At 49.5% G+C, this 12,295-nt stretch overlaps 1 protein-coding gene and 1 pseudogene across 2 annotated transcripts, besides 1 other annotated feature; both read right to left on the bottom strand.

The window, feature by feature from the left end:
* Nucleotides 1–1,550: 1,550 nt before the first annotated feature.
* On the bottom strand, nt 1,551–3,382 carry NCS54_01104300 (annotated as a pseudogene). The gene is made up of 5 exons: nt 3,007–3,382; nt 2,678–2,940; nt 2,302–2,618; nt 1,949–2,215; nt 1,551–1,896 (listed from the first exon to the last, which is right to left on the bottom strand).
* Nucleotides 1,551–3,382: a sequence feature.
* Nucleotides 3,383–5,874: 2,492 nt separating this feature from the next.
* On the bottom strand, nt 5,875–11,215 carry NCS54_01104200 (Hypothetical protein; the record flags this gene model as incomplete). Its single annotated transcript, XM_053156328.1, has 4 exons — nt 5,875–8,385; nt 8,432–10,070; nt 10,132–10,165; nt 10,216–11,215. The coding sequence occupies 4 exons, from the start codon at nt 11,213–11,215 to the stop codon at nt 5,875–5,877; spliced, it is 5,184 nt and encodes a 1,727-aa protein (XP_053012303.1).
* Nucleotides 11,216–12,295: the final 1,080 nt, after the last annotated feature.

The following is a 12,295-nucleotide window of genomic DNA, read 5'->3' as shown; positions in this document are numbered from 1 at the left end:
TATACTCGATGTTGACGTCCGAGACCGTCTTGTTGTAGTCTGGGACAATTGGGATTTCAGTAATGGCGAGAAGCCCATAGATGTAATCTCTGGGGTCTGTAGCCTTGCGACCACTTGCAAAACTTGACATGACCCAGCTATAGTTCCGAGTTTGAGGTACTTTCGACCTATTTCTGAAAATCCCTCTTGCGAAGCATGGCTGTTCTATGTTACTGACGCTCGCCAACTCAGTCGCCAATGCCAACCACACGCTTGGAGACAAGTAGTTTGGTCTTGGTAAGGATAGTTTGCGAATACTTTTCCGCATCAGGTCAAAGCCCCTTTGAAAGGTAGAGAACATTGGCCAAGTAACCAATGCCAAACCGTTGCTAATGAAGAGCAGTTCACGGGCTAGTATAACCTCTTGAAAGATCCACACGCGAGTCCAGTAAGGATCTCTCACAAAGGTAGCCACAGCGGACCAAGCAAGGTTTCGGAAACCCGATCCCGATTGCCTAGGGCCGTCGTCGGAACATAGAGAGGGATGTTCTTGCAACCAATCCAGCCGAGAAAGCTTTTCTTCATTGAACCTTTGCGCCGTATCATCATACATCTCTCTGGCAAGCAGGTTGATTGTAGAGTAAGCGAGCGAATGATCCCCCGGGCCGAGCCACGCGAGGATAAGAGCTGCGCTTTTGTATATGCGGCTCATGAGCTGGACTTGCTGGGTCCGTTCATCGAGGTCTTATTAGTTGATACACACTGCATCAACCCATAGGCTTTGAGCCTGGTGGGGGGACCGCTCCGATGTCCAAATGCCACGGATGTGTTTCAAGGCTGCGGCGAGGTTTTTGGTCACTGGGAATGATTGATTGTCCAGAGATATGGCCTCTTTGATGTTGGGATCGCCCCATACATGACAGGGCGGCAAAGGTGGGATTATCGTCTAGGCAGACCGTGTCGAGCCGGAGGCTGTCGTCTTCCTTGGTTGGGATTCGAACGACTCGGATCTCAGATTTGGCCCGGTCGAGCGGTTTGTAGATGAAAGAGGATGATGGATCCATCCTAGGGATGGAAGTTTGAGTGAACGGGCGGTAATGCACAGATAGGATGAACACGACAAGCTAGGTTGAGAGATAAGATTGGAATGAGGTCTGGAGGGATTGAGGGGTAATCAGCAAGTCGGTATTTGCACAGCCTACCTTAGGTGCCTGCTCGGCTGCCTGTCTTGGTTGGCTCAGCCGTGGTGGGAGAGCTGTGGCTTTGTCAGCCTCAAGGGCTGAATCAGACTTGGGACTTTGACTTGATTTCTTTAACTAATTATTGGCTTAGGTTGTGTGCATTCTGGTGTGGGTTGAAAGTTTACTACGATGGCAAGGGAATATAACAAACTATGATTTACTGTTAAGAATTAACATGCGGCTTAGAACTAAGGGTACTAAAGGAGTTACGAGTCAAGGTAAGGCAAGCCTGTCCTGCTCCCCACGGGACCCCAGCGGATTGAGCTCCCATCACTCCAGTGATCCGCAGGATGTTACACAGAGATGGCCTATACTTGTAATAACTTTTTCTTAGTTGTTACCCGTAGCAGCACCCCAGATCCAGGCTGCCCAGCTACCTAGCACATATACCAACAACATCAGGAAACAAGCCTTGCTGATCACCCTACCCCTCTTACCCTTGGATCCATGGCATTGGGCCTTCCTCTCGTTTATCTTATCTCCAAACCGAATTCTTTGCTTTCGTGTGAATTGCAAGATTCGGAGGTCGGTGGCCCACCAACATCCAACCAACGTAGCTAAAGACACAACGGTGGAGGCGGTGGCGAGAAACACGTAGACGATTGTGACACGGTCATACGAATTATTATCAGCGTCTTGAATGACACCAGTAATAATACGAATGATGATGTTGGTTCTGATCTAGGAGTTAGCTGCGTTAGGAATATTGGCGCATAGACATGGCATACGCATTATTCATTGTCACCTTGGCAGCGTAGGCAGTGCCAAAGACATCTTGATGCCACATACTGGTCCGGATTCCCTCAATGATGGTCACCGGACCAAACGTCTTGAAGATGGCGTAGAATGCGTAGGAAGCTGCGGCACTGGTGGTTGTGGTGCCCCAGTTGATAAGCCCCATTGACAGCAGCATTCCGGTGCCACATATGACCATCTGCGTCACACGATGGCCATATATGTCGATGGCAGCACCAATAAAAGGGCTAAGAAAAAGCCTATAAACCGGATCAGTCTCATTGGTTTGGTAGAATAACAAAGGTGTGTGCATAGCCTACCGGCATACTGAGACAACGATGCGTACCAACCAGCAGCGACGGCATCAACTCCGAAGCGGTGCTCGGCAAGCTCGGTCGCGTTCTGAGAGTAGACATTAGAACAGCTTGTCTGCACCATAGAGAAAAGCATGATAGTCCAAAACACCCAGGGTAGTTCGAGGATTTTGCGGAATTCGAACTTTCGGTTGTTCTCGACAAGAAGCTCGCCCGTGGCAGGATCAGGTGGTGCCCGAAAGCGCGTGCGGGCAAGCTTGGTAAAGAAGAAGAAGACAGGCGTGCACACGTTTGTGAAGATGGAGACGCATGCTCCAATCCAAAAGACCCAGGCAAAGTTCCCGAGGTTCTAAAGAGAGGTTAACCAGGCGGCTATGTTAAGAGGGATTAGGGAGAAGATTTCGATACCTTGGCGATGACGTTGGCCGTAGAGCTTCCAAGAAAGCCGCCAATTCTAGCTATCCCAATTTGAAGACCAATCGTAGTCCCAAATCCTCCACCAGGGGCAAACCATGCTGAAAACACTCTGTAATAAGCAATTTGTGTGGCGATGTCGCCTAATGCTGCGACGATTTTCCCAAAGATCATCAGTGGATAGGACTTGCAAGTCGCTGCGCCTGCGATAACGAATGCTCCCGCAGTCATGATCAAGTTTCCGTAGAGCATAGCTCCTGGTCGATCAGTTAGATATAAGTGCTCTTTAACAGGGTAACAAGAGGTTGAATAAGGGAACATACCAGCGCCACCAATCCGATCTGTTATAATGCCAGAGATCATGGTTAAGAGAGTGACCATGAGCTCTTCACTAGCTTCTAGCAATGCAAATTGCGTATTGTTGATACCTAGCTCTTTCTTAACTGTGCTCTTTAACGACGAGGTCAGCCTGGCAGACCAGGAAGCCCCGAAGCTAATGAGGCAGATGAGCATGACCGAGCCGACTTTCCATTTCATTGGAACGAACGGCAAGCTATCAACATCTCCAGAATTTGAGTCGGGTGATATGCTTGGATCGACAGGGACTTCGTGAGGTGTTGCAAGACTGACTTCCTTTGAAGCCGAAATGGGATCTTCCTTGCTATAATCAATTACGGCCACGGTGAAATCGTCGACGCCCTGAAACGATGGAGTCTGAGGAAGTAAAGGTCGGGCACAGTACGGAAGAGCCAAGTGGGACAGTATTTATGTCGAATATTAAAAGGAGTGTAACGGGTAGCTTTTCCACACAGATCAGATAACGGCGGCTTACCGGTATCGGGGACGTCTTTCATGATCTAGAACATCTTGTTGCTCCACATGTTTAACGAAGCAAAAGTTTATTAGCGATTAAGTGGATTTAAGGAGATAGCAAGGCCTTGGCCTACATAAATCGCTCACTTATCTCCTCTGTTGTCATAAGACTACAGTGAGGTCACGACAGGGGTGTCAGTCCAATCAAAATTTATAGATCGAAAGTACATAAAAGCGCACCTGAATTAGGTGACGCCATAAGTCCCGATGATCTCCCGCGGTACATAACTTCAAGAGTAATTCCCACGTTCAGGAAGGTACCTTATCAATAAGAAGCCCAAGTGGGGCGAGTTACCTGCTGTAGTCTTGTGACAACAGAGGAGATACATGAACACGGTCACGCGAAAGATAATATACCACCCTCTCTAACGGCTGCCTCTAACGCGGCAAAAAACGTTGGTCTGTCCGCTATCCCTTAACCGAGTGACTAGCGTGCTGGCTCGCGTCCCAATCTTTTTTAAGCTTGGATTTAGAGTTAACTATGCTGCCCACCCCTGTTCCGTTTTATGGCGCCAAGGGAGCGGAACTGGCCCGTCTTGATCATCAAACATCCCCAATGTTGGTCGACTTGGGCCCTTTATATCGCCCGAGGCGATCCATTGAACTACCCTAATTGCTTGTTTGTCTCGAATCTTTGCAGTAAGAGGCCCCTCAGCTCGACCGCTTGATCAATCGAAAGCTGGCGACTTAACATCCAGCTCGTGGATAGATATACTGAACTTGACTCTTTTCGTTCATACTTCAAGTTGGGAAGCCCCGGCCGGTCATTCCGCGGCCAAGGTAGCGGGTTCGAAGAGGACCCGCGGCCCTCATACCCGCATATGGGCAACTGACCGGGCGCACTGAGGTCTAGGCCTTATCGGCGCATAAGCCCTGGAGGTGGGGGGGAGGTTGTTCCTTAGTTGCAAAGAAGGAGGGTTCTTTATCGCTGGGCGATTTTACTTACATCTGACTTAGGTTTTCCTTCCTCTCGCGGCTAGCTCTGGATGATAAGAGGTGAATTATGTTGCTTTATTGTGTACGATGGATAGCTAGGTCGCACGCCTTCCAGTAGATCAAGGCTAAATAAAGATCACAGTTACTGGTGGCGTCCTTGATGGTGTTGGAACCGACGCGATTTGGGAGACGTTCCTTGACATGACAGCTCGTCTGCGAATCGATCAGAAAGAAGACTAATTTCTTCACGCATTCGAAGATGTTGACATGAACAAACAAGTGAAGTTGAGCTGGGTTGCTCCTAAACCACCTAGGATCCTCATATCCAACGGCGTCACGACACAATGGCTACTCTCTCCACCACTCATACCGTTCTCTCTATACGAGCCAGCCCAGTTTAAGGAGATCCACGATATCCTCAGCACTGTGCCGTCAGTAGAATGGGGAAAGGCGCTCCTCTCTCAAGCTTCCTTTCAAAGAGTCCTCCTGCCTCGGGAACATCCCATCATCTGGAAGCCACTGTGTTAATCGAAATATTATGCTATGATGTGATGATAACGTGCTCTTTGATATAGGTGAAGCCCGGCCCTTGACGGGATAACTGAGCCAGAAGACCCCTCAAGTTTGGGCAGTTCTCTGTGGTGCTGTCACTGGTGACGAAACTCTTGACATCCTAAAGAAATCTCTCTCGCCATTATGTAATAACGAACCTGTGGTGGAGCTGGTTGTTCAAGGCACAAAATTTACTCAGCTTTCAACAGCCATGTCGTTTTATGCCCTCCGTGGTCTTGCCCTTATCGATGGATTCCTTTACGACGACATGTTCCATTCCTTCTGGGGTCCCTGGAGGACGCAGCTATCGCAAGTCTGACGACCTGGTGTGAAGATACAGTATCACTGCGGTTAGACTGCCATGCGTGGGCATGTGCCTCACTTTTTGAGTTCATGGCCGAGGTTACAGGCCTCCAACCTGCTAATCCAGCTTGTGAAATAGTTCGTTTCAAGGTCAGGGTCAAGCTTTTCTTTCAATTTTCCGCTACGGTTCCTATCAGTGGTAAATTTTCTGGGCTGAGCTTAGTGAACTGGCAGACCCAGGGGACTGTTGTCCCGATATCGCTTCGTATACAAACAGACAATTGGCCGAAAGAAGAATTGCCCACTGTACGCGTGTTGTTCCACGATGGAAAAGATGATATTCTTAGGAGTTTGGATGTGTTTGCTGAGTTGGCATCTTAGATGTCACACGTATAAACATTTAAGGTGTCAGGTTCGACCGTCTCATCCATTCATGGGATGGATAAGAATAGATCTATGCTTGAATTTTGAAGATGCCTCTGGTATGGTTCTGGGAACATGGTGTTTACTCCTCTGTCTCCCTATATTTAAGATGGAAACAGGTTTGTGAGCTTTTGAGGGTTGAATGTGATAACCATAGGCCTCCCTGAGGTGGCCCTGAGAAAGACTGAGGTGGGCCTGAGAAGGACTGATGACCCGTGAACTTCGACATGTTGTTTGGTATGCTCGATAGGAGTGAGAAGGAAGGGTCGGCCATTCCAAGTGATCCAGTTCCCGCTCCAGTCTATTCCAATCCCAATTTTCCCCCCAAAAACCCTAAACAAGGCGTCATCCTCCTCCTTCGAGAGCACGGGTGACAGTTCTACGGGGTTTGCGGGGAATATTGACTCAGTACTCATAGTTTCGTGCTCAACCACCCGGGCTAAGTTGATGCCAATGAGACCGGAATTAGTGAGAAGCTGTGTATCACCATTTTCGAATGATAGTCGAGAGCTCGGGACGCCAGTATCCCATGAGCCGAGGAGCTTACCAGTATCGACCTGCCAAATCCAGACCACGCCACGATCTGATGCCATTGCGACCAGTTTTGCGTGTGATGAAATGGCCAGACACCTGATGTCCCATTCCTCGCCCGATGGCTTGCGGATCGTTCGCACATGCCACCTCGTAGAGATATCCCATAATTCGACGATTCCTCCATAGTATACTCCTAACCATGTGGAATCAGATGAGAATGACAACAATGGGGTGTGCTCTTGAGAAAAGGCCTTCAGCGTTCGGATGCATTTTCTCGTGGCAACTTGCCAGATTTGTATAGTTCCACAGTCGCATATTGCAATTAGCTCCGATGTTGGCGAGAATGCTGCCTTATAGAGGCGCCCATCTTTCACGGATCTTCCAAATTCTAGTAATTGCCTGCCGGTTTCGATGTTCCAAACCGACACCCTCTCTTCCACTAAGAGCACGCTTTTGGAGTCAGGCGAAAAGATAACCGGGTCATGAGAGTGTTTGTTGTTGAATTCATGCTGGCATCTTCCCGTAACCGTTTCCCGAATCCTCAAGTTCGACATTTCGAAATCAAAGGATGCGTGTAGGCTAAAATCTGGAGAGAGAGCCCCGATCACCTCTTTGCTCCTTAGTGTTTGCAACTGCGGACAGTCGTCCTTGGCTAGACTGACTTGAGAGACCCTGACGTCGCCGTCTATCGTTGCAAACGCTATCAGCTTCAGATCAGCCGAGATGGTGACTGCAGTTGATCCAGTAATACTATCGTCCGTCAAAATGCGACGTGGTCGGCACTCCCCAGAATCAGTATACCAAATCTCCGTCATATTCAAGTATGCAGAAATCTTGACTACTGGCTCGCTGGATAGTGCAGTGACGGTCAAGATGCGCCTCGGATCATCTAGCACCTCATGCAATAACTGACCTGTATCAGCCTGCCAAGTAGACATTGCCAGGGTATTGGGGTCTGAGGCCACCAATACCGACCCGGAACGAAACATCAGGTCCGGCGAGCGATGGTATTTGCATAGTGACTGGATTGGTTGACATGATTCGATCGAAAAGATGACGATTTTACCCACCATGTCATCGCCTGGGCACTTCATGTCATCCATAATGACCGTGTCCGAGGACGTTGCCGGTGCCGCCCCCGAGTGCGGCGAGGCGCTCAATTCCCAGTCCTTGGACGGCATCGACTCAGGTAAGGAGAGCGGCGTAGTAAAGGTTAGCAGAGGCAGCTCCGTGACCAACTTCGTTGTTGGTTTGTCGTCTGAAAGCGAGGAGACTGCCACTGCGATCAAGTTTGAATCAGTGGAGAACGCCATCCTGGAAATGGCACCGCCCTCTGGTGCTAACAGTGTCTTGGCATGGATCCAGTTATCCCCCTGCCAGATCATAACTGTTCCATCATCTGATCCAGATGCCAGTAGCTTTGCATCTGCAGAGACAGCAAAGGCCCTGACTGGCCTATGGTGCCCTCCAAGTTTCGACACAAGCCGACCAGTCTCCAGTTCCCAAATTCGTATATCTCCCATGCCTGATCCAGATGCTATCAGATGTTGACTCAATAGGCTCATAGAAGTGACATTGCTCCGAGGGTGACAGAGATGGTAAACACATTCCCCAGTCACAACCCTCAAGACCTGTATCTGTGCGAATGAAACGACAATAAGCAGGGTTGAATCAGTTGAGAAGGTCACCGAGTTCACTCTTCCGAAAAGGGCGACTTCACTTTCCGTGTCTAAAACCTTGACACCAGTCTTGACATCCCAGATAGATACCACATAACCCCCTGATATGGATGCCAGGAGTTTGGAATCGGGTGAAAAAGAAAGGTGTGAGACCCAGCCTTCATGGCGCGGGTTCCTGAGTGTCTGGAGGCAGTCGCTCCAGTCATCCTCTACTTGAGATTCAATGGAGATCCAGTCCGGAATCTGGGCGTGGAAAACGGTGCGTATCCGGCTCTTGAGTGGTGCGAAAACAAGGGCCGATGAGTAGACCTGCAGAGGAGCGAGGTCGATCGCCCTAGCATATGCGCCTGTGAACCGAACCGAATCGGAGAGAAGCTCGCACAGCTGGGGGAGCCCTGCATCCTGGTACAGGTCAGCTATGAAACAACCCCAAGCCTTGTAAGCCTACCTGGGTAGCACTATTCAGTCTCTCAACCATTACCACGCTTTCCAAAACTCGGTTCAGGAAGCTCAAGGCCTCAAGCCAGTGAAGTAGATGCATCTCAAGAAATTCAAGGATTACCATTCCAGCGACTGAATCAATGTGTGCTTGCTCCACGTGGTCAATCCAATGCAGACATGCATACTGAACGTGTGGAGGTAGACAATAATTCACTTCTTCCTGATTAATCCAAGTCTTTTCGGTCCCTGGGTCGCTCCATTCGCATATGTTCTCGCGCAAACTAGTTCGCATTACCCTCAGGCAGCTCTCAATAAGAACTAGATGAGCTTTGGCTTCGTCCACCCAGAACGGGTTGACATCCCGACGTTCGCCATCCAGGAGAAAGTCCCGAAAGGATAAGTGTAGAGCCCTGATAGGGGAATCAAGACGCTCTGAAGGCGGGGGGACGCTCAAGACCGAGTGTAGAAGCTCTAACCTGTTTTCTATAGTCTCTTGGAAGTCACTGATGTGCTGGTTACCGTGGAGTAGCTGTGCCAACACCGGTATTGTGAGAGGAATTGAAAGTAGGATAATGGAGCCGACGATGAGGCGGAACTCTTCGACAATCCGACTCTTCTGGTGCGACGTGTAACTGTTCGGACTGCTCTCGAATTGTTGGCTGAGGACAGCCAGGTACATCTGATCTAGCATCGACGCATGCGTCCGATCCTTAACAGCAAGAATTGTGTCCATCTGTCGCTTCGGACTCCCAAGACGTCGGTCCTCTATGAAACGACACACAGTTGACGCGACAATGAAGAGCGGCGTGGCCATATTAACAAGCTGTTGTATTGCGTCTTTCCCGGGCCAGGTTGGGGGCAGCCTACTAGAGCCATCGTTGTAGCGAATTCGAATCTGTTCAATGGTTCCCCTGAGAAACGTCTCGAGATCTTTCCGGATGATATCATGAGGCACATTTTGTAAGATCATGTCTCGGTAAGTGTTTTTCCGGTCAACACTTGGGAAACCGGCTTGGATGGGCAGTTCGGGCCTACTGGTCAAGAAGAATTTCAATCGAGGATGACGTAGACCGCGAGCTCGGGGGAGGACATCGGTGATAATGCTGGTGATGGAATGATGCTGGCACTCGTCGAGAGCATCAATGACGAAGATAACGGGCTTTCCAGAACACAGCGTGGCCTGGGATAGAGGCTCCAGGATGAGCTTCGAAAATTGCTGATGAGGCATTTGGTCAAATATCTGAGGATTCTGATCGATGGCCTCCCCGATGTATTGAGACACGGCCGACTGCCACCTCGACAGACCAGCAGCTAAGGTGGTGAACAGCTTGGAAGGATTGGCTCGGTCAGTCTCGCCTTTCTTGAAGAAAAAGCTTCCTCCGAGGGTGCCCAACTCGGCTAAGCGTTGGGCGACAGTTCGGGATATGGTCGATTTCCCTGTACCAGCCATGCCGTTAAGCCAGAACAGGGTGGTCGAGTTCGAGTCTGGATCACTGGCCCAATCGTAAATCTCACGCAAGACATCGACTCGAGTGTTTTCCAGACAAGTTGCTTGGAGCCAACTATCAGAAGAATCGTGGGCAGCCCCTGCGGCGGTTGGGAGCCGGTCGAGGACCATCTTTGAGTAGGATGAGTCCATTGACTCCCTCAAGACATTAGTTAGTTGTGGGAAACTCGGACGGGAAGAAATGCATGTATTCATCTCACTTTAAATGTGTAATCTTGTGATCAACCGTGGCAACTATGGCGGAGTAAGTATTGAACATTCTCTCATCTGACCAAACCACTAACTTGATTTCATAAGCTCCCGAGCACTCGGCGTTTCCTCGAGTTGCCTTGCTCGTACACATCCAAGTAGTTCCACTGCAAATGCAGCAGCCGTGGCAGCGGCATACCGTTGCCAACGGTCATTCTTGTGCGAGTCGGCGTAGTCGCAGATGCCCCTGATAACAAGGCACGGGAAGGTATTCATCAAGCCAGCCGCCTCCATCTCGACACATAGGCATTCTTCGCCGACCCGTCGTAAGATGATGTCTCGAACAGCAGCATCTTTGACCAAAGTGTTGCCAGATGCCACTGTGCCATAGTGTATCTCTGGGTCCGTTGTTTCCCTCTGGGCTCTCTCGACTTCTTGGGATGAATCGCATGCATCACAGGTATTACCACCAGTATGCTCATAGTCTGGTGAGAAAAGACGGTCGTTCTCCTCGCCTTGGTGGACATAATGCTTCTTCATTCGCGGATATTTGCTGATAAGTCCTTGGAGAAGATCTATGATCCTTGGTTCTTCGATTTCATGCTCAGCCTGTAATTTCCCAAGTGCGTTGAGAAGCACTGGAGGGGGCATGTTGAGAGCACCTTTCTGCTCCCAGGTCTGGTTGACTTTGGCCTTGCCCAGATCATACTGCACCACGCCGCCGTTCTGCCCATCAGGCTGACTAACAACGATATCTCCAAGCCGTATGTCTCGACCAGGACGGGGAATGCCGCCACCGATGCCCACAAGCAGGCCGATCCTAATATGAGGAAGTGAAGATAATAGGTGGGATGCTGTGATTGCAGCTGAGGTTGTGCCGTATACTCCTGTAGGAAGTGAAGCAATCACCACATTGTGCTGCCCGACTTCTCCCCAATCATAGGCGTTGGCATCGTTGGCGTGCTGATCGAAAGCGTCCGGTTCTTCATGACGATGATTGAGGAGAGCGGTTGCCGCTGCCCGCTCGATAGGCAATGCAGCGACCCATGCGATAGCGTAGAGAGTTGGGCTCGATAGCTTTTTTCGCGTCGTCATTACGATTAACCCTGACGAATAGGTATTTAATGGTATCCGAGGAATGACGACGAAACTGGTTTTGAGGGAATTTCCGGTTGTCTAACATTGGCCACTCAAAAAGAGGGGTATGTAATCAGGCATCAACCAACATGCATTATTTGCACATTAGGCAGCCTGATTTGAACCTGGTCCTTCAGCCTCAGAGGGAGCCGAGGCTGTGATGACCGATGCAACAACGCCTAGCAACCCAACATGATTTAGCCACCATCGTCAATCTCGAATAAATCTATAAATATGAGATATGGCGAGGTTTCTTTCACTGGGTAGAAGAATGTCACTAAGTAGAGAAGCACTACGAATTTGGGCTACTTGTTATAGAGTCTAGCCTAGGAGTAAGTCTATAGCTACGGCACACCAGATACCTGTAGGTAGGAGAAACAGATACCATACTAAACAGTTCACAAGATTGATTTATATAGACTACAGAGGTCCTGGCTTGGCGCCCCAGAAAAATAACAACGACTCAAACAAGCACAGGATCTATCACACCTCAAACTTGGGCTCACGAGATCTCCTTCTTGAGGCACTTCCCCTCTACTCAGTTGAACAAGCCCTTTCGAGGTATTCTCTGCGCTTACCGGCGTCAGATCATCACAGTTTTTCAGATCACAAGTAAGGCAGTGTTTTCCTTCATCGTGTGCCCTGCCAGCATTGGCCTTACTTAATGATTAAAGGTCTCTCTTGTGTCAAACGACTGCGTCCTTTTCACCATTACAGATAATAATAATTGTGCCGAATAACTCTCGGTCTGGCCACTGGGAATCTACAGAGACATATGCAGGCATCGTATAAAAACCAGCTCTACGACGAAGCTGAACGGCATGAAACTATTGGTTTACGTAAAGGGTGTTGCTGAAACTGAAAATATGCTCAATTTGAGTTCTAGAGCCCTGTCACGGAACTCGGCACTTTGTTTGGGCACTTTTGTCAAGTATATGCAGCAGAACCAACAACCCAAGATCCATGACTTCCAGGCCGCCTCGATCAGCCCACATCCACATCAACTGCCGGTTTGCCGACCATCGTATATATCAGTCT

The sequence above is a fragment of the Fusarium falciforme genome, chromosome 9 (genome assembly GCF_026873545.1).
Source record: "Fusarium falciforme chromosome 9, complete sequence".
Taxonomy (NCBI): Eukaryota; Fungi; Ascomycota; class Sordariomycetes; order Hypocreales; family Nectriaceae; genus Fusarium; species Fusarium falciforme.
The sequence above is the reverse complement of the archived record's forward strand: the minus strand, read 5'-3'. Positions and strand labels throughout refer to the sequence as shown.